This window comes from Bombina bombina, chromosome 11 (genome assembly GCF_027579735.1).
Source record: "Bombina bombina isolate aBomBom1 chromosome 11, aBomBom1.pri, whole genome shotgun sequence".
Classification (NCBI taxonomy): domain Eukaryota; kingdom Metazoa; phylum Chordata; class Amphibia; order Anura; family Bombinatoridae; genus Bombina; species Bombina bombina.
This window is the reverse complement of record NC_069509.1, coordinates 64,062,340-64,084,715: the sequence shown is the minus strand read 5'-3', so window position 1 is coordinate 64,084,715 and position 22,376 is coordinate 64,062,340. Positions and strand designations below refer to the sequence as shown.

The following is a 22,376-nucleotide window of genomic DNA, read 5'->3' as shown; positions in this document are numbered from 1 at the left end:
TAGTCACAGAGTCCTGCAAGCTAAAACGTAAAAACCTGACACCTTAGCATTCAGGCAAATAATTTGCATATTGGCATCACAGATAATAGAATTGGCGACCTTCAGCGTCTTAATCTTGTCCTGTATCTCGTCGATGGAAGTCTCCCCCACGACCATTTCACACAGGGATTCACACCAATATGTCGCAGCTCCGGCAACCCTGCTGAAAAACAAACCCTGTGTGTTGAAACATCTTCCTTAACATGTTTTCTAACTTTTTATCCATGGGCTCTTTAAACGACAAACTATCCTCGAGGGGAATAGTTGTCCGCTTCGCGAGCGTGGAGATAGCACCATCCACCTTAGGGACAGTACCCCAAAGCTCAATCTGAGAGTCCGGAACGGGGAACAGTTTCTTAAAAATATAAGGGGGAAAGAAAATGTATGCTTACCTGATAAATTTGTTTCTTTTTAGACACAATGAGTCCACGAATCATCATCCTTACTTGTGGGATTACACCTCCTGGTCAGCAGGAGGAGGCAAAGAGCACAACTGTTAAATAGATCCTCCCTTCCCTCCCACTCGAGTTAGGAAGAGAAAGGAAAAGCCAAGGTGCAGAGGTGTCTGAAGTTTACAAAAAATAACAACCTGTCTTAAAAGAACAGGGCGGGCCGTGGACTCATCGTGTCTAAAAAGAAACAAATTTATCAGGTAAGCATAAATTTTCTTTTCTTTTTAAAGACACGATGAGTCCACGGATCATCATCCTTACTTGTGGGATACAATACCAAAGCTAGAGTACATGGATGATAAGGGAGGGACAAGACAGGGAACCTAAATGGAAGGCACCACTGCTTGAAGAACCTTTCTCCCAAAAGCAGCCTCAAGTATCAAATTTGTAAAATTTAGAAAAAGTGTGAAGAGAAGATCAAGTTGCAGCCTTGCAAATCTGTTCTACAGAAGCTTCATTTTTGAATGCACATGAGGACCGTCCTAGTGGAATGAGCCGTAATTCTTTAAGGAGGCTGCTGTCCAGCAATCTCATATGCACAGCGGATGATACTCTTCAACCAAAAAGAAAGAGGTAGCTGTAGCTTTCTGACCCTTACGTTTTCTAGAGAAAATTACAAACAGAGCAGAAGACTGACGAAAGTCTTTAGTTGCTTGTAAGTAAAACTTTAAAGCACGGACTACGTCCAAATTGTGCAGAAGACGTTCCTTCTGAGAAGAAGGATTAGGACACAAGGAAAGAACCACAATCTCCTGATTAATGTTCCTGTCTGAAAAAAACCTTAGGAAGGAACCCTAGTTTAGTACGTAAAACTACCTTATCCAAATGGAAAATAAGGTAAGGCAAATTGTATTGCAACGCCAAAAGCTCAGACACTCTTCAAGCTGAAGAAATAGCAACAAGAAATAAAACTTTCCAAGATAACAACTTAATATCTAAGGAATGCATAGGCTCAAACTGAGCCCCTTGAAGAACTTTAAGAACTAATTTCAGACTCCATGGAGGAGTAACTAGTTTGGATCAGGCCTGACAAAAAGATTGAACATCAAGGACATCTGCCAGACATTTGTGCAACAAAATAGATAAAGCAGAGATCTGACCCTTTAGGGAACATGTTGATAAACCCTTCTCCAAACCACCTTGAAGAAAAGACAAAATTCTGGGAATCCTAACTCTACTCCATGAGTAGCCCTTGGATTCACACCAATAAAGATATTTACGCCATATCTTATGGTAAATTTTTCTATTTACAGGCTTACGCGCCTGAATCAAGGTCTCTATCACCGCTTGGAAAGGATTAAGCGTTCAATCTCCAAGCAGTCAGCTTCAGAGAAACTAGATTTGGGTGAAGGAAGGGTCCTTGAATGAGAGGATCCTTCCTCAATGGAAGTCTCCAAGGTGGCAGGGATGACATGTCCACCAGATCGGCATACCAAATCCTGCGAGGCCACGCAGGAGCAATGAGGATTACTGATGCCTTCTCCTGTTTGATTCGAGCAATGACCCGAGGAAGAAGAGCAAACAGGGGAAAAAGATATGCTAGGCTGAAGGACCAAGGAACTGCCAGAGCTTCTATCAGCTCCGCCTGAGGATCCCTGGACCTTGACCCGTATGTCGGGAGCTTGGCATTCTGACGAGATGCCATGAGATCCAACTCCGGCCGACCCCATTTGAGAATCAGATTGGAGAAAACTTCCGGATGAAGTTCCCACTCTCCTGGATGAAAAGTCTGTCTGCTCAGAAAGTCCACCTCCCAGTTGTCCACACCTGGGATTTGGATCGCTGACAGATGGCAAGAATGGGCCTCCGCCCACTGGATTATCTTGGCTACCTCGGTCATCACTAAGGAACTCCTCGTTCCTCCCTGATGATTGATGTAAGCCACTGTCGTTATGTTGGCCGACTGAAATCTGATGAACCGGGCCGAAGCCAACTGAGGCCAGGCCAGAAGAGCATTGAAGATCGCTCTTAGTTCCGGGATGTTTATAGGAAGAACAGACTCCCTGAGCCTTTAGGGAACCACAGACAGCTCCCCATCCTAAAAAGGCTGGCGTCTGTTGTCACAATCACCCAGGAAGGTCTGCGAAAGCAGGTCCCCTGGGATCGATGATCCACAGACAACCACCATTGAAGAGAGTCCCTCGTCTCCTGTTCCAGGGTTATTCGAGGAGACAAATCTGCATAATCTCCATTCCACTGCTTGAGCATGTTTAACTGCAGAGGTCTGAGGTGAAACCGAGCAAATGGTATGATGTCCATTGCCGCCACCATCAGTCCAATTATTTCCATGCACTGAGCCACTGACGGCCGAGAATCGGACTGAAGGGCTCGACAGGTAGCTAGAATCTTCGATTTTCTGACCTCTGTCAGAAAAATCCTCAGACATAGAATCGATTAGAGTTCCCAAGAAAGTCACCCTTGTCTTCGGGATTAAGGAACTCTTTTCCAGATTTACCTTCCACCCGTGAGTTCTCAGGAAGGATAGCACAATGTCGGTATGGGACCTTGCTTGTTGAGAAGATGGCGCCTGGATTAGAATATTGTCCAGATAAGGCGCCACCGCAATGCCCCGCGGTCGTAGAACCGCCAGCAGAGACCCCAGAAACTTTGTGAAAATTCTGGGTGTCGTGGCCAGTCCGAAAGGAAGAGTCACGAACTGAAAGTGTTTGTCCAGAAAGGCAAACCTTAGGAACTTGTGATGATCTCTGTGTATAGGAACATGTAGATATGCATCCTTTAAGTCCACCGTCGTCTAAATTGACCCACCTGGATCAATGGAAGAATGGTACAAATAGATGGAAGATGGAACTCTGAGAAACTTGTTCAGACTCTTGAGGTCTAAGATAGGTCTCAAAGTTCCCTCCTTCGTGGGAACTACAAACAGATTTGAATAAAAACCCTGCCCTTGTTCCTGTACAGGAATGGGAACAATCACTCCAAGGGAGGAGAGGTCTTTTACACAATATAAGAACGCCTCTCTTTTTATCTGGTTTGCAGATAATCTTGAAAGAAGAAATCTTCCTCGGAGAGGAAAATTTTTGAACTCCAGTTTGTATCTCTGGGACACTATTTCTATAGCCCAGGGATCCTGAACGTCTCGCACCCAAGCCTGAAAGAAGAAAGAAAGTCTGCCCCCTACCAGATCCGGTCCCTGATCAGGGGCATGCCCTTCATGCTGTTTTGGAGTCAGCAGCAGGCTTCTTGGACTGTTTACCCTTGTTCCAAGTCTGGTTGGGTCTCCAAGAAGGCTTAGATTGCGAATAGTTTTCTTCTTGTTTAGAGGAGGAAGAGAAAGAATTTCCCTTGAAATTACGAAAGGAACGAAAATTTGTTGTCCTTTTTGTTTATTTCTCTTATCCTGAGGAAGGAGATGACCCTTACCTCCAGTGATATCAGAGATAATTTCCTTCGGGCCAGGTCCAAACAAGGTCTTTCCTTTGTAAGGAATAGCTAGAAGCTTAGACTTGGATGACACGTCCGCAGACCAAGGTTTTAACCATAAAGCTCTGCGGGCTAGGATAGAGAACCCTGAACTCTTAGCTGCCAATTTAGTAATTTGCAGAGAAGCATCCGTAATAAAAGCATTGGCTAATTTCAGAGCTTTAATCCTATCCTGGATCTCCTCTAAAGAAGTATCAGTCTTAAGAGACTCGGACAGAGCATCAAACCAATAAGCTGCCGCACTGGTGACAGTAGCAATGCACGCAGCCAGCTGCAATAGCAGACCTTGGTGAACATAAATCTTTTTAAGTAGACCCTCCAACTTCTTGTCCATGGGGTCTTAAAAAGCACAACTATCCTCAATAGGAATAGTAGTTCATTTGGCCAAAGTGGAAATAGCCCCTTCCACCTTAGGAACCGTTTGCCAAGCTTCCCTGACAGCGTCCGCTATAGGGAACATCTTCTTGAAAATAGGAGGAGAGAAGGGAATACCTGGTCTCTCCCATTCCTTAGAAACAATCTCCGAAGCACGCTTAGGAACTGGAAAAACATCTGAGTAAGAAGGAACCTCAAAATATCTGTCCAATTTACTCGATTTCTCTGGAGTGACCACTACCGTGGAATCACAGTCGTCTAAAGTAACCAAAACCTCCCTAAGTAACAGGCGAAGGGGTTCTAGTTTAAACCTGAGACAACCTCTGAATCAGTCAAAGGTAAGGAACTCCCTGAGTCTGAAATTTCACCTTCCGATAGAACCTCTATACCCTCCATCTCAGTTCCCTGAGAGGGTACGTCCGAGATTGCCACCATAGCATCAGAAACCTCACTGACTCCATGGTTGTCTTTCCTCTTACGTTTCCCTTGTAGCATAGGAAAAGCAGACAACGCATCATAAATTGTGGAAGACATAAGTGCAGCTATGTCTTTTAAAGTAACTCCAGCAGGAGCTAGAGTAGAAGTACAGGGCACTGCTTGAGCGGGCGTTAAAAGATTGGGACGCTTGGGGAGAAAGCTGCAGCATACTCTGAATCTCATCAAACTTCTGAGAAGCATCCGCCTTAGAAAAATTTTGATCATGAAAAATGTTCTCTCTATAGCTTAAAGCCCTCTCAACACATGAGGGAAAAAACTGGTGGTTCCACATTGGCATCCAAACACATGGCACAAGTAACATTTTGCACAGCTTCTAAATCCATTTTAGAAAACAGACAATAATGAAATAATTTTTTTTACTGGCCCTTTAAATTTTAAAACACAACTTTTTTACTGCATGTGACAAAAATAGAGTTGTAATTATAAAGCCAAATTGTAAACAGAGTACTTATTAAACTAGGATGAAAAACAGGATACTGTGCCTTTAATTTTTAAAAGCAAACTATTTTCCTGCCTAAAACAAAAACGTATCACTTTAGATAAATAACTTTTTTTAAGCCCCAATCAGACACCTCTACACCTCAGCAGCTCTGCTGAGGCGCCTACCTGCCACCGGTCTCACTGTCAAAGTCCCAGCGGTGCAGAAGAGGAAGACTCTGGAGCGCTAACAACCACTTGCTTATTCAGTCAGAAAAAAACATGCGGTTCCAGAGCGAAGATAGGATGTCACTGTCCTGCTAGACTGAGCGCCGATTAGCCCCACAGTTAAACCGGAACGTCACCGGATGTTAGACCAGATGAAACTGCGCAGCAGACGTAAACGATAGTGACAAGCTTTACTCCCAGCCCCAGTGCCTGTACATAAGCTGCCATAAAGATTACCCTCCACACATAGAGAGCCAGAAGTCCCAGTCAAAGGCTCCAATTGCCTTATATAAATAAAAGGTATAATTGAAGTGCCCACTTTCCTCTGAGTCTAACTATTCCCCAGAATAAAAAGTCTGCACTTGCCTCAATGCTGTCCGACAGCAGGACAGCCCAACAGGTTTAAGAGGCCCTCTCCCTCCTATAGCCCTGTGGAAAATGATAAGGCCTAAGTTAGTACTTGCTTAGGCCATAAGGATAAGGGCAGCAGAAAGGTATGGGAGGCGCAGTGAGAATTATGTCCCACCAATTCCCATTGCTCTAAAGCCACCAAAAGTTCTTTTTAAGAGACTGATATGGACTATGGTTACACCCTAGAACAAAGCAGCACAATCTTGCACTACTTTAAAAATAATAAACTCTTGATTGAAGAATCTATACTAACACCTCACTTTACCTCTTCCTATCACTAACATAGGCTAAGAGAATGACTGGGGTGGGAGGGAAGGGAGGAGCTATTTAACAGCTCTGCTGTGGTGCTCTTTGCCTCCTCCTGCTGACCAGGAGGTGTAATCCCACAAGTAAGGATGATGATCCGTGGACTCATTGTGTCTTTAAAAAGAAAAGGAAGAACCTAAACACTACTATTCATTCTTAATAATCTACGCCGTGGAACAGGAACACGGCCCTTCAAGTGTGACAGGTTAGTAGCCTTGATCCTGACATGGACTTGAGTGTAAAAAGCAGGCAGCGAAACTCGTCAACGCCGATTGCTTGTGTAGCTGTTAACATGAGTCGGGATGGTTTCACAGAAAGACTCTCCCTGCATCTCCGGACTCTAACTTTCGCCCAGGCTCTCACTGAGAGGCTGACAGGACTACTTAAAACTCCAGTCCCAATGCGAAGAGTACTACCCTTCATAAGTGATCTTCAGCACTTCTCTGTCATCCTCCTGTGACGAAAGGCAAAGAATGACTTGGGGATGAGGGAAGTGGGGGAATACTTACCTGTGGATTCTGCTCTGTCAGGCACGAGCTGTTTTCTGAGGTGTGGCAGCTTCACCATATCTACCAGGGACCTATAAAAAAGAAAGAACAGAGTAACCAACTCTGGCTTTCTATAATAGGGGTAGAAATAATGTTAGAGGTTTAAGCAAAGACCACCTTGCCACCTTCTAACTGCTAATAGCCACCATTACTCTTACTAAAGAGATTGACATGGACACAGCATAGCCCCAATCCTTGCTTGCAGGTTAAAGTACCCATTAAAAGGATTAAAATCTTCAGACACCATCTTCGCCATCCTCCTGTGATCAAGGCAAAGAGAATGACTGGGGGTTATGGGTAAGGGAAGTGACACTTAACAGCTCTGCTGGGTTGCTCTTTGCCTCCTCCCGCTGGCAGGAGTGAATATTCCACTAGTAATTAGAATGTTTTGTGGACTCTCCTTGCCATAAGAAAGAAGTAGGCATAGATTAGTAGTGCAGTACAACAAAAATGCATTAATAATATTATATAAATCCAGGGAAGCTAGGTCTATTAGAATAGGGAGAATGCAAATGTTTAAGGGACACAAAACTCAAAAAATGTTGTTTTAAGAATTCAGATAGAACATACAATTTTAAACAACTTTCCTATTTACTTCTATTATCTAATTTGCTTTGTTCTCTTGGTATCATTTGTTGAAAAGCATACCCAGGTAGGCTCACAAGCTGGGAGCTAGCTGCTGATTGGTGGCTGCACATATATGCCTTTTGTCATTGGCTTACCAATGTGTTCAGCTAGCTCCCAGTTGCTCTTTGCCGCTTAGATACCAAGAGAATAAAGCAAATAATGATAGTAGAAGTAAATTGGAAAGTTGATTAAAATTTTATCTGAATCATGAAAGAAAATGTTGCTATTCACATCTCTTGTTCTGCCCAACCCCTAGATGCCGTTAGGACGTTCCATGCCATCCTAAAAGTGCTGAGCTTAAACGCCTTTAGGACGACATGGAATGTTATACCTTTATTGACAAACTGCTCCGTTCCTGGTTTTAATCAAAGGAAAATCAGAATGGGAGGGGGGGGTGCTTAGCATCATAGGCAGTCCCCCATGATCAGATCCCGGCATTAAAATCATGTGATCACATCGACAATCGTGCAATTTCCTTTTTTGTTCCAATGTTCACTGTAACACTGGACCCCGAAATGTAAGGGTTAAAATACACCAGATAGGTCTTTTATATTATGTTAAAAAAATGTTAAAGCATTCTCACCTTTGCATTTTGGGCAGCTGAAATATTTCCTGCCACACAAAAAACAGGCCTTTGTTCTGATCCTTGAGCCCGATTTTCATGGTCTGCACAGTGCGCAGACTTAGATCTTTCTTTCCTTTACCGTGCAGGAACTGAGCAGATACAAATAAAAGATCATGAACAGATAATTAAAAGATAATTCCATTCATTTAGCTGAAGTTTAGCTAAATCAACATTTATTTTGGACACAACACAATGATACTAGATAAGAGGGATCTTTTATTCCAGCAGCATTTTTTTCTAGTAATTACAAGATATATATATAAAATAATAAAAAAATAAAAAAAGGTTATCCTCCCAAAATTAAAAAAATAATAATAAATATAACACTATAAGTCTCTTATTAAAAGGTACATTAATCACTTTAAAAGTAATGAAACATATCTGTAGAAAGCCGAATAGAAAATATTACTATGGTGAAATCCCAAGAGATCACAATAAAGCAAAGTGTGAACTCAGCACGGATTATGCTGATTGGCCATTTTTTTCCCAGTATGCAAATGACAGTAGCGGAAGAATAACTGCTCACAGAATACTTACCGAAGAAATATTGAGATTAAAAAAAATATATCTTCCTTTTTTACATAGAGATGTTCATGTGATTTTCTAGCCAGCTTTTTATGAATATCCTGCATCACTTTCAAGTGATTTAGTATATGGTTAACATGTCCCTTTAAGGGCATAACAGACACATGCTTCACATCATGATATACAGGGTATCAACAGTGGCATGGCAAAATAATACATAGTAATATCAAAACTTATCTGGGATAGTGGTGATGAAATGTCAGCAGTCAGGAAATACCTGTAAGGTGTTGATACACGATCTTATGTCATTCTCTGTCTTCTCACACAATGCCATGAGAGCGCCAGTATCAGCCTTCATACCTTGTTTAATTGCGACCTGCAAACGCAAAATGTGTCACTTGCTAACATGTGGATTATAAATTATTCTTACCAGATAATTTAATTTCCTTCTGTACAAGGAGAGTCCACGGCTTCATTCCTTACTGTTACTTACTGGGAAATACTGAACCTGGCCACCAGGAGGAGGCAAAGACACCCCAGCCAAAGGCTTAAATACCTCTCACACTTCCCCTATCCCCCAGTCATTCTGCCGAGGGAACAAGGAACAGTAGAAGAAATATCAGGGTATATAAGATGCCAGAAGAAAATTACAATTTAGGGGACCGCCCATCGTAGGAAAACACGGGGGCGTGGACTTTCCTTGTACAGAAGGAAATTAAATTATCTGGTAAGCATAATGTATGTTTTCCTTCTTAATACAAGGAAAGTCCACGGCTTCATTCCTTACTGTTGGGAAACTTATACCCAAGCTAGAGGACACTGAATGAAAACAGGAGGGACAAAAAAAAGAGGCGGACCCTAATCTGAGGGCACCACACCCTGCAAAACCTCTCTCTCGAAGGCTGCTTCAGCTGAAGCAAAAACATCAAACTTGTAAAATTTAGAAAAAGTGTGTAAGGAAGACCAAGTGGCTGCCTTACAAAGCTGATCCATAGAAGTCTCGTTCCTAAAGGCCCAAGAGGAAGCCACTGTTCTATGAAATATTTTCAAATACCCAACAGATTGCGGCGATTTGATGAATGAAAGTCACTTTATTTTTTTATTTTCTATACAATCGCATGTTTGACTGGGTCTTAGTTTACCATCACTTTAAGAACCAGATTCAGACTCCAAGGGGGAGGCGAAGATCTGAAAACAGGTCTGATCCTAATCAGAGCCTTAACAAAGGACTGAACATCTGGAAGCTCGGAGAGCCTCTTGTGCAGTAAAACAGACAAGACTGATATCTGTCCCCTCAGGGAACTGGCCGAAAGACCCTTCTCCAGCCCATCCTGGAGAAACATCAGAATCCTGGCAACTTTAACTTTATGCCAAGGAAATCCATGCTCTTCACACCAGAATAAGTAGGTTCTCCACACCTTATGATAGATGCGACGAGTAACCGGCTTACGAGTTTGAATGAGAGTATCAATCACTCTCTCAAAAAACCCTCTCCTGGTTAGGACTAAGCGTTCAATCTCCATGCAGTAAACCTCAGAAAATCTAGATTTTGATGAACAAAAGGACCTTGTTCCAGCATATTCCTGTGACAAGGCAAGCTCCATGGAGGAAAAGAGGACATCCTCACTAGGTCCACGAACCACTTCCTTCGCGGCCATGATGGAGCAATCAGTATCACCACTCCTGCTCCAGCTTGATGCGGGCCACTACTCGAGGAAGGAGTGGTAAAGGCGGAAAAAGGTAGATTAGATTGAACCTCCAAGGCACCGCTAATGCATCTATTAGCTCCGCCTGAGGATCCCTGGACCTCGACCCATATCTGGGTAGTTTGGTATTGAGACGAGACACCATGAGATCTATCTCTGGCGTCCCCCACCTGAAGCATATCTCCGCAAACACTTTCGGATGGAGAGACTATGCTGAGAAAATCCGCTTCCTAGTTGTCCACACCTGGAATGTGGATCGCCAACAGCGAACAGCTGTGGGCCTCCGCCCACTACAGAATCCGAAATACTTCTCTCATTGCTAGGGAGCTTCTCGTTCCCCCCTGATGGTTGATGTAAGCCACTAAGTTTATATTGTCTGATTGAAATCTGATAAACAGGGTCAAACCCAGAAGATACAAAGCCTTCAGAGCATTGTAGATTGCTTGAAGTTCCAAAATGTTGATCGGGAAGGAGCATTCCTCCTGCGACCACAGGCCCTGTGCCTTCTTGGCACCCCAAACAGCTCCCCATCCTGAGAGGCTCGCGTTAGTAATCACAATCTCCCAGGATGGTCTGAGAAAGGATCTGGACAGAGCAACCAAGAGAGCAATTCTCTCGACTGGTTGTCCAAGGAAATCTGTTGAGACAGATTCGAATGATCGCCGTTCCACTGCCTTAGCATGCACAGCTGTAGAGGTCTGAGACGGAACCTGGCAAAGGGAATGATGTCCATGCTAGACACCATGAGACCAATTACCTCAATACACTGAGCCACAGATGGCCTTAAGGAAGTCCGGAGGGCAAGACATGCCAAAGCTAGCATGCACCTTCTATGGTCGATTAGAAATATCCTCATGGATACTGAATCTATTATAGTAACCAGGAATTCTACCCTGGTGCTTGGGATGAGAGAACTCTTCTCTAGGTTTATCTTCCATCCATGTGATCGAAGAAGAGAGAGAAGAGAAACCGAATGGTCCTCTGCTAGATGAAAGGATGGCCCTTGAACAAGAATGTCATCCAATTAGGGAGCTACTGCTATACTTTGGGTTCTGGCAACAGCCAAGAAAGCTCCCAGAACCTTTGTGAAGATTCTTGGGGACGTAGCTAGACTAAACGAAAGTGCAATGAACTGGAAGTGTTAATCCAGGAACGTAAACCTTAGGAACTGGAAGTGGTCCCTGTGGATTGGAACGTGAAGGTAGGCAACCTTCAGATCTATAGTGGTCATGAACTGTCCTTCCTGAACTAGAGGAAGAATGGACCTAATTGTCTCCATCTTTTAAGTAGGGACATTTAGAAACTTGTTTACGCATTTTAGGTCCAGAATTGGGCGGAAAGTTCCCTCCTTCTTTGGGACCACAAACAGGTTTGAGTAGTATCCCAAACCTAGCAACAGGATTGCAGTTCCAGATTCAAATGAATTAGGAGAGAATGATACAATTTAAAATATCCACTTTATTTCAATATCTATTAAAAGATTTCAAAGGGCACAGCAAGCAGACATACAGGACAAAGTCGCTGCAAAAAGAGAGCGGGATGACACCTGGGACACAGAACTCTCTGAGGCAGGTCCTAGCTACTAACTGTAAGCCTTGTTTACTACACTTACTGACTGTGGGACTATAATCATTATTTACCAACTCCGGACAAACCGCTAATAGTGGGACTCCGAGTGAGTCGTGGTCACGGTTTTGGCACTTTGCATACTTTGGGCTACATACCTATAATCTGTGACTCCTAAGGTGTGTTTCCGCATAGTATCCCAAACCTTTTTCTGCGATAGGAACCGGGACAATGACCCCTAAGGAGGACAGATCCTGAACGCACCCCAGAAAGGCTTCCCTCTTGTCTGGCTTTAAAGACAGGCTTGAGAGGAGAAATCTGCCCTTTGGTGGATGAGATTTGAAACCCATCTTGTATCCCCCTGAGCTATGACCTCCAGGTCCCTGGACCAAGCGACAGTCTGCCCCCTATATGATCCAGCTTTGGATCGGGGGCCGCCCCTTCATGCCGACTTGTTATCTCGGGCTTCTTGTTCTGCTTGGATTTATTCCAGGATTGAGCTGGCTTACAAATGCTCTTGGCTTGCTAAGGCTTAGAGGAGAACTGCTGACGTAGGGACTTCTCAGAACGAAAATTAGATCCTTGTCCTTTAGCTTTGTTCTTTTTATCCTGCGGTAGGAAGGCACCCTTGCCCCCCGTAACCGTGGAGATAATGGAGTCCAGGCCTGGACCAAATAAAATGTTTCCCTTAAAGAGATAGGAAAGAAGTCTAGACTTAGAAGTCATATCCGCAGACCAGGACTTCAGCCAGAGCGCCCAACGCGAAACCAGAGATTTTAGCATTCAGACGAATAATCTGCATGTTTGCATCACATATAAAAGAATTAGCAATTCTTAAAGCCTTAATTTTTTCCTGGATAACGTTGAGGGGACCCTCCATCTCAATCAATTCCGCTAAGGAGTCGCACCAGTAGGCCGCAGCTCCAGCAACCGAGGCAACAGCCGCTCCTGATTAAAATAAATATCCCGTATGCTGAAACATTTTTCTGAGAAAAGTTTCCAATTTCTTATCCATCGGCTCTCTGAAAGACAAGCTATCCCCAAGAGGGATAGTAGTACGCTTAGTTAACGTGGAGATAGCACCATCCACCTTAGGGACAAAACCTCACAATTCTAGTTGAGAGTCCGGGATCGGGAACAATTTTTTAAAAGCAGACGAAGGAGAAAAGGAAAATCCAATTCTATTCCATTCGTTCTTAATAATATTCGCCATTTTTACAGGTACAGGAAAAGTTAGCGGCGCTACCCTGTCCTAATTTAGGGATCAAAGGTTCATCAGGCAACTTGGCCTCTGGAACCTCTAATGTAGACAGAACCTCCTTTAGAAGAAAACGTAAGTGTTCAATCTTAAATCTAAAGGCTGGCTCCTCCACAGCCGGAGGCCTAGAGGTAGCAGACTCTGATCCAGAAATTTCACCCTCTGAAGACTCAGAGTGTGAGCCATCCTGGGATACCTGAAAAGCAGACAAATAAAGTAAATCACTAGATTTCCCATGGACCGGAGAGCTATGTTTAACCTTTCTCTTGCGCTTAGCACGGAGAGGTAAAGCACTAAGGGCCTCAGACACCGCCGTATTTAACTGTGCGGTAAAGTCTGATAGTAATAGGCTCCTTCCAGACGGAGGATCAGGCATGCTAAGGGAAGCTGCACGAGACAATGGAGATGATTGATGGGTATGCACCTCGTGGGACGGCGAGTCCTCAGAGGTGGACGGCTCAGTTGTACTAAAGTGGTAAACCTTCATAGACAAAGTAACCTTGTTGATGCATATGGAACATAGTTGAGAGGGAGGGCACACCAAGGCCTCCTCACAATATAGACAGGCATTACTATTAGGAATAGAGGCAGTACCCTCAAGCATACCAGGATCCTCCACAGCTTGCGCTAACAATACACAAATAAATGAACTTCTATTTTTCGCAAAAACAGCACCTATATACCCCCAATGACTGGGGCACGCACCACCTCCTAGACCCAGGCACCCAGATAAGAAGCGACCTCTCCGACAGTTAGCTCGGTCAGGAAAGAGAAAACGACGGTCACGTGGTGCGCAGTGCAGAAGGAAAAAGTGTGCCAATGCTATCAAGCTACGCAGCGTTCAAAATGAAAGTAAAACAACTGTCGATTCCGTTACTGCATTACAACAGTCTATGAGCCCAATAATAAATCTCACATAAGCAGCATAAATCAAAGAAACATATTTGAATAATCCCCACTGTTCAATAACCTCCCTCCGGAGATAAAAACCCATGATTCTATAAAGATAAAAGGAGTCACACTGTGACCCTGTCTTCAGTAATTTCAACATAAGTAAAAATTGAAACAATCTTACCAGAATCCATGCTGTAGAACAGAAACACAGTCTCTTAAGTGTGACAGTCTTGTAGCATCACTCCTGACATGGACTTGAGTGAAAAAAACAAACAGTGCAACTTGTCAACACTGGTTGCTTAGGGAGCTGTTAGCAGGCAGTCTGGATGGGTTCGCAGAAAGACTCTCCCTGCATCTCCAGACTCTAACTTTCGTCAATGCTCTCACTGAGAGGCTGACAAGACTACTTAAAACTCCAGTTTCATAACGAAAGGCATATATCCCTCCTGAGGATCAACGCCGAAATCTTCTGACACTTCTCTGCCATCCTCCTGTGACAAAAGGCAAAGAATGACGGGGGGGATAGGGGGCAGTGGGGGAGATATTTAAGCCTTTGGCTGGGGTGTCTTTGCCTCCGCCTGGTGGCCAGGTTCAGTATTTCCCAACAGTAAGGAATGAAGCCGTGGACTCTCCTTGTATTAAGGAAATTATATATATATATATATATATATATATATATTAGCAAGTGGTGAAGGATCCAAATGGATGGGTTCCGTATCCAGCAAAAACTTCACACAGCAGGAATATATAATCCGTTTAATGTGTAAATAACCAAACGTTTCAGCCCTCGCATGGGCTTTTGTCAATGGTAAACATGACAAGCTAGGGGTTGAGCAGGCTGATCCGTTCCCAGGTGTCTTGTCTCTACAGCTGTTTGCAGTTGCTCGTTACTTGTGGGTGTGTACCGCTCGGGCGTCCTGATTGGCTATGACTTAAGGGAGGTTGGTATTTAAAGGTGGAGGGTAGCAGTATGTGTTGTGTCTGTCCTGGCTTATGTTTACCATTGACAAAAGCCCATGTGAGGCCTGAAACGTTTGGTTATTTAAACAGATTATATATTCCTGCTGTGCCAAGTTTTTGCTGGATACGGAACCCATCCGTTTGGATCCTTCACCACTTGCTATTGTTTGTTTATTTAGCAGAGCACCAGGTTGTTGCTGTTCTGAGGAGTGCCGTTTCCACTACGCTCTATATATATATATATATATATATATATATATATATATACACATACACACACACACACATACACATTGACAATATAAAGCAGGAATCGACAAAAAGTGGTGAATGTAAAAAATTGCCTGTGGATTAAATAACCGGGTACATATTATTAACAAAGGGATTAAATCTACTTTGTTCATGCTATTGCCATCCTAGGTATTAAGCAAGTTTATGAAGCAGTTTTAAACAAAACACACAATAAAATGTAAAGTATAGCAGCCTATCTAAAAAGTAGGGTACTCTATGCACATTAATAGAAGAAATATGAAAATTCTAATCCAAACAAAAAAGAAATAACCGCTTTACTTGAGACCTGGAAAAATTAGTTTAAAATTGCAGTCAGGATCAGCAAATGAATGTAAACTGATTAGCAAGAACGTTGTGAGCGGTACAGGGTAACCTAGATACATTAACAGTTCAGCCAGCCGTATCGGTGTCAATGTCACTAATTCACAGAGGACAGATGTTCACTTAACCATTTGTGCTAAATTAATTTTGTTAGGGAAACAGAAAATTGACAGGCAGGTGTAAAAACACTGGTGCAACAGTAAATAGAGCTAGTATGTATACACGTGTGGCTTTTGTGTAAAAACTGCAGCTCGCCAGAAAAGCCAAAAATTTAATTATGGCATACATTATGCTGCAAATCCAAATACTGGCATAGGTTACTGCTGCAAATCCAATAGCTAGCATAGGTTATGCTGCAAATCCAATAGCTAGCATAGGTTACTGCTGCAAATCCAATAGCTAACATAGGTTATGCTGCAAATCCAATAGCTGGCATAGGTTACTGCTGCAAATCCAATAGCAGGCATAGGTTATGCTGCAAATCCAAATACTGGCATAGGTTACTGATGCAAATCCAATAGCTGGCATAGGTTACTGATGCAAATCCAATAGCTGGCATAGGTTATGCTGCAAATCCGAAAGCTGGCATAGGTTATGCTGCAAATCCGAAAGCTGGCATAGGTTATGCTGCAAATCCGAAAGCTGGCATAGGTTATGCTGCAAATCCAATAGCTGCCATAGGTTACGCTGCAAATCCAATAGCTGGCATAGGTTACACTGCAAATCCAATAGCTGACATAGGTTACTGCTGCAAATCCAATAGCTGGCATAGGTTACGCTGCAAATCCAATAGCTGGCATAGGTTACTGCTGCAAATCCAATAGCTGGCATAGGTTACGCTGCAAATCCAATAGCTGCAAATTCATCAACTGGCATAGATAATTTGCAGCATTTTTTAGAGGAATTTGCTTTTTGGCCTCTCTTAGGAGTGTGGAACAAGCACAACAGCAGGGGATGGTTAATGCCCCTTTAAATACATAATTCTGTAAACCAATAAGCAGCAGCAGCAGTTGTATGACCAACAAATCATCAGCCTTTTAACCATGTGTGTAGTCTCATTGTGAAGTTAAACACATGGCTAGTTAAAGGGATACTAAATACATTCTTTCATGATTCGGATAGAGCATGCAATTTTAAGCAACTTTCTATTTGACTCCTATTATCAATTTTTCTTTGTTCTCTTGATATCTTTATTTGATAAAGCAGGAATGAAAGATTAGGAGCCGGCCCAATTTTGGTTCAGTACCTGGATAGCTCTTGCTACATTAAGCCACCAATCAGCAAGCGCTACCCAGGTGCTGAACCTAAAATGGGCCGGGTCCTTTCATTTCTGCTTTTTCAAATAAAGATACCAAGAGAAAGAAAATTTGATAATTTGAGTAAATTAGAAAGTTGCTTAAAATTGCATGCTCTATCCGAATCATGAAAAATAAATGGGTTTAATATCCCTTTAAAGGTAAGTAGTGGGAAAATTACATGCGCTAACAAATAAGATAATTTTTTTCCCACTAGAATGTCTCTAAGTATTTTATTGTACAAAATGTGTTACTTCAAATCTGAAGCAAAGATCTCAAATGCTCATGATTACAGGATTAATATTAAGTCATTGCACAGACCTCCAAAAATGGAACCAGAGCACGAGAGAGATAATTAAAAATTCTTCGGGGTGGGAGGAAACACAAAACCACAACAATCTGATCATTAAGAAAGGGCCAAAGACCATGTAAGGCATGATCTGTACAAAAGAAAACAATGAGATAGACCAAAGGAGATCAGCTAAAATATAATCCTCTAATAAAACAGCTATAAGAATAATCAGGAGGTGCAGCTTTAGACGCTGGCCACAGTGCTTTGCAGATAAGTTTTTTTTTTTTTACTTAGATCTTTGTGTCAGCAACAAATTACTTCCAGAAAAAGAAACGTATCAAAAGTTGGTGCTTTTATTATGTACGTAGTTCAGTAAAGAAAGAAATGAGTATAATGAATGTGTAAATTATCTCAGCTGACCTCATATAACCTTTGAACCAATCGGGAGGGCAACGTCTGCGGGAAATTCAACATAAAGGCTTGTTGTCTGAGCTGCCGCAAGGACGGGACGTACCTATATGAGAGGGGAAGTGTTGTGTAAATTGACCGTAATTAAAAGATTTTAGATTTACAAAAAAAAATTTTTTTTTACAGCATCCGCATGATAACAGGGTTTAGAATGATTAAGAAACAAGTTTAGTTCCATCAAAAATTGTATTACAGATTTGTTTAGAAAACAGATAGTCTTTTGCAAATAAAAATGCTCTAACGTGCAGGGGTCAACAAATCTGTTTAAAATGTAAGAGCTAGTAAGAATATTTAGGAGCCAGACAGTTGGATTTGTACATAGATATATGTAGAATAACCAAAAAAAGAAGCCAGAGGTAAAATTCTAGGAGCTCCCTGGCTCCTGGGTTTGTCGAGCCCTGTGTTAGAGCATTGTATTATTGCACTGTTGCTTGTACATAACTGTGTTTAACCCTGCAAAACGGTAAGTCAGGTCCAGAGTAGGAATGCACTACGTGGAGTTAGCTAAACACGTTGTGAGAAACTGACAAGAGGTGTATGTGCGACGCTCTCAATCCCCAGCTACCTCCCAGTAGTGCACTGCTGCTCCTGAGCTTACCTAGGTATGCATTTTTTCAACAAAGGATACTGAAAGAACAAAAACTTTGATAACAGAAGTAAATTAAAAAGTTTCTCAAAATTGTATGCTCTATCTGAACAATCTGAAAGCGACTTTAATGTCCCTTTAACGAAGACTGAATTTTTTTTTATATGTTTATATAAAGAAATTATTATTTTGCATTTATTCCAATTAGATTTACAATTTGCACTATCAATACATAATGTTTGTACAATGTTTATTATTAAATGCTGCACCTAGGAGTGAACGTCACAGATCAACCCCAGTTTGCTATTTTTCCCCCTTTTGCATGCATAAAAAAGGATAATTATTTGCCTACAGAATTCCCCATGAAAGTTTTGAATGTCTGACCCACAATCTGTGACAAAAATGTTAATAAAAATTGGATTTGAATAAAGAAAAGAAAAAAGAAACTGCACAAATATAAAGTAATTTAGATCACGTAGCAGATACTTAGACATTCTCTACCGTTTTGTTCATGTGATGTGTAATGTAAATATATTAGTTATTCAAAATTTACAAACTACACACGGATTATGCTTTGCTTATTCCTTTGTGAAGAAGCCCTTTTAATCAGAGCTGGAGACAGAAGGGTATAGAAATATTCTTGTAATTAATAAGGATAAAATGATCTATTTACACATCACGTTTATCATTTATATTTTTGTTTTGTAAATAATTATCATTGTTGAATACAGGATTTTGCTTAGAAGATGAAGGGTTGCATTTAATCACAAAACTAAATGTCTACTGTACACGAGGCTACTCAAGTAACAAAAAAGAATAAGCAAAAACCAAAAAGCATTACAGAGACTGACAAAGCGACACGAAAGTCAAATATTAAACTGTTATGGTTTAGACAGAGCAATTGTAGGAGACATTCTAGTTTACTTTCATTATCAAATATATTTCATTCTCTTGGATACTTTGTTGAAAAGCATATCTAGATAGGTCTAAGAGTGTACATGTGTATTGACTGCTGTATAACAGCAGGGTTTACAATACTATATACTCTGACAAACAGGACTGACATCTAATGTTATTCGGCACCGAAAATAGTCCACGGGCAGCCGATTACTTCCGCGTTCAGCAGCTAACAAAACTAACAAATGCCCATGCCTAGTTGATATAAAAGAGCTTATTGGGAATATGAGAATAAAAATGAAACATCCATGAGCATACAATTTAAAATTATTTAAAAATGTCCTATTATGACTTACTTTGTTTTCTTGGTATCCTTTGATAAGGATCAAAACTAGGCAGGCTCAGGATCACTAAGTAAACTTGATACAATATGACAGCAGTGTTTGCAACAATGTAAAACATTGTTATAAATATTGTTGCAAACACTACTGCCAGATAAAGCTGAAGACACGTGCATTTGACCGAAGTTAGGAAGAGAAAGGAAAAGCCAAGGTGCAGAGGTGACTGAAGTTTAACAAAAACAAAACCTGTCTTAGAAAATGACAGGGTGGGCCGTGGACTTGTCATATCGTAAAAGAAATAAATTTATCAGGTAAGCATAAATTTCCTTTTCTTTTACAAGATATGACGAGTCCACGGATTTCATCCTTACTTATGGGATACAATACCAAAGCAATAGGACACGGATGAAAGGGAGGGACAAGACAGGAACATAAACGGAAGGCACCACTGCTTGAAGAACCTTTCTCCCAAAAACAGCCTCGGACAAGGCAAAAGTATCAAATTTGGAAAATTTGGAAAAAGTATGAAGAGACGACCAAGTAGCAGCTTTGCAAATCTGTTCAACAGAAGCATCATTTTTAAATGCCTATGAGGAAGCCACAGCCCTAGTGGAATGAGCTGTAAATCGTTCAGGAGGCTGCTGTCCAACAGTCTCATATGCAAAACAGATGATACTCTTCAGCCAAAAATAAAGATAGCCGTAGCTTTCTGACGCCTACGTTTCCCAGAAAAGACAACAAACAATGAAGAGAATTGACGAAATTCCTTAGTCGCCTGCAAGTAGAACTTCAGGGCACGGACTTAGAAGAAGGATTAGGACACAACGAAGGGACAACAATTTCCTGTTTAAGATTCTTCATAGAAAATACCTTAGGAAGAAAACCAGGCTTGGTACGCAACACTACCTTATCGGAATGAAAAATAAGATAAGGAGAATCACATTGTAATGCTGAAAGCTCAGAAACTCTGAGAGCAGAAGAAATAGCAACCAAAAATAAAACTTTCCAAGATAACAACTTAATATCTATGGAATGCATAGGTTCAAACGGAACCCCTTGGAGAACATTAAGAACTAAATTCAAACTCCAAGGAGGAGCAATTGGTCTAAACACAGGCCTGATTCTAGTCAGAACCTGACAAAAAGATTGAACATCTGGAACATCTGCCAGACGTTTGTGTAGCAAAATAGATAGAGTAGAAATCTGCCCCTTTAAGGAACTTGCTGACAACCCTTTCTCCAATCCTTCTTGGAGAAAGGATAAAATCCTAGGAATCCTAATCATACTCCATGAGTAGCCCCTGGATTCGCACCAATAAAGATATTTTCGCCATATCTTATGGTAAATTTTTCTAGTAACAGGCTTACGTGCCTGAATCAAGGTATCAATGACCGAATCAGAGAACCCTCGCTTAGATAAAATCAAGCGTTCAATCTCCAAGCAGTCAGCTGTAGAGAAATTAGATTCGGATGATGGAAGGGTCCCTGAATGAGAAGGTCCTGCCTCAATGGAAGCTTCCACGGTGGCAGAGAGGACATGTCCACCAGATCGGCATACTAAGTCCTGCGAGGCCACGCAGGAGCGATGAGAATCACTGAAGCCCTCTCCTGTTTGATCCGAACAATCATCCGGGGAAGGAGAGCAAACGGTGGAAACACATAAGCTAGGTTGAACGACCAAGGCATCTATCAGTTCGGCCTGAGGATCCCTTGACCTGGACCGTATCTCTGGAGCTTGGCATTCTGATGAAATGCCATGAGATCCAGCTCCGGCCTGCCCCATCTGAGAATCAGGGTGGCAAAGACCTCCGGATGGAGTTCCCATTCCCCCGGATGAAACGTCTGTCTGCTCAAAAAATCCGCTTCCCAGTTGTCCACTCCTGGGATGTAGATTGCTGACAGATAACAAGAGTGAGCCTCCGCCCACTGAATTATCTTGGATACTTCTGTCATCGCTAAGAAACTCCTTGCTCCTCCCTGATGATTGATGTAAGCCACAGTCGTGATGTTGTTCGACTGAAATCGGATGAAGAGCATTGAATATTGCCCTCAACTCCAGAATATTGATTGGAAGTAGAGACTCCGACCGAGTCCACACACCCTGAGCCTTCAGGGAATTCCAGACTGCACCACATCCTAGTAGACTGGCATCTGTTGTCACAATCACCGATGAGGGTCTGCGGAAGCACGTCCCCTGGGACAAATGATCCTGCGACAACCGCCAAAGAAGAGAGTCTCTTGTCTCTTGATCCAGATCTATCTGAGGAGATAAATTTGCATAATCTCCATTCCACTGTCTGAGCATGCTCAGTTGTAGAGGTCTGAAAACGAGCAAACGGAATGATGTCCATTGCCGCCACCATCAATCCAATTACCTCCATGCACTGAGCCACTGATGGCCGAGGATTGGACTGAAGGGCTCGGCATGTATTCAGAATCTTTAACTTTCTGACTTCCGTCAAGAAGATTTTCATGGATATAGAATCTATTAGAGTTCCCAGAAAAGGAACCATTGTCAGTGGAATTAGTGAACTCTTTTCCAGATTCACCTTCCACCCGTGAGTCCTTAGAAAGGACAGAACTATGTCGGTATGAGAATGTCAGTTGATAAGACGATGCCTGGATCAGAATATCGTCCAGATAAGGCGCCACTGCAATGCCCCGTGGTCTGAGAACCGCCAGCAGAGACCCTAGAACCTTCGTGAAGATCCTGGGTGCCGTGGCCAGACCGAAGGGTAGAGCCACGAACTGAAAATGTTTGTCCCGGAAGGCAAACCTTAGGAACTGATGATGATCTTTGTGGATAGGGATAAGAAGATATGCATCCTTTAAATCCATGGTAGTCATATATTGACCCTCCTGGATCAAAGGAAGAATTGTCTGAATAGTCTCCATCTTGAAGGATGGAACTCTGAGAAACTTGTTTAGACTCTTGAGATAAAAAATAGGTCGGAATGTTCCCTCTTTTTTGGGAACCACGAAAAGGTTTGAGTAAAACCGCTGCCCCTGT

The 22,376-nt window shown here is 42.2% G+C and overlaps 1 protein-coding gene across 1 annotated transcript in view; it reads right to left on the bottom strand.

Moving 5' to 3' along the window:
- The window catches only part of CHTF18 (chromosome transmission fidelity factor 18), a 273,900-nt gene that overhangs the window by 169,108 nt on the left and 82,416 nt on the right, over positions 1-22,376 (bottom strand). The window contains exons 12-14 of the mRNA XM_053694989.1: positions 17,496-17,589; positions 8,770-8,868; positions 7,926-8,056 (exon numbers count right to left, since the gene is read on the bottom strand). Of these exons, the coding sequence (XP_053550964.1) occupies positions 7,926-8,056; positions 8,770-8,868; positions 17,496-17,589 (324 nt within the window). The remainder of the gene's footprint in view (positions 1-7,925; positions 8,057-8,769; positions 8,869-17,495; positions 17,590-22,376) is intronic.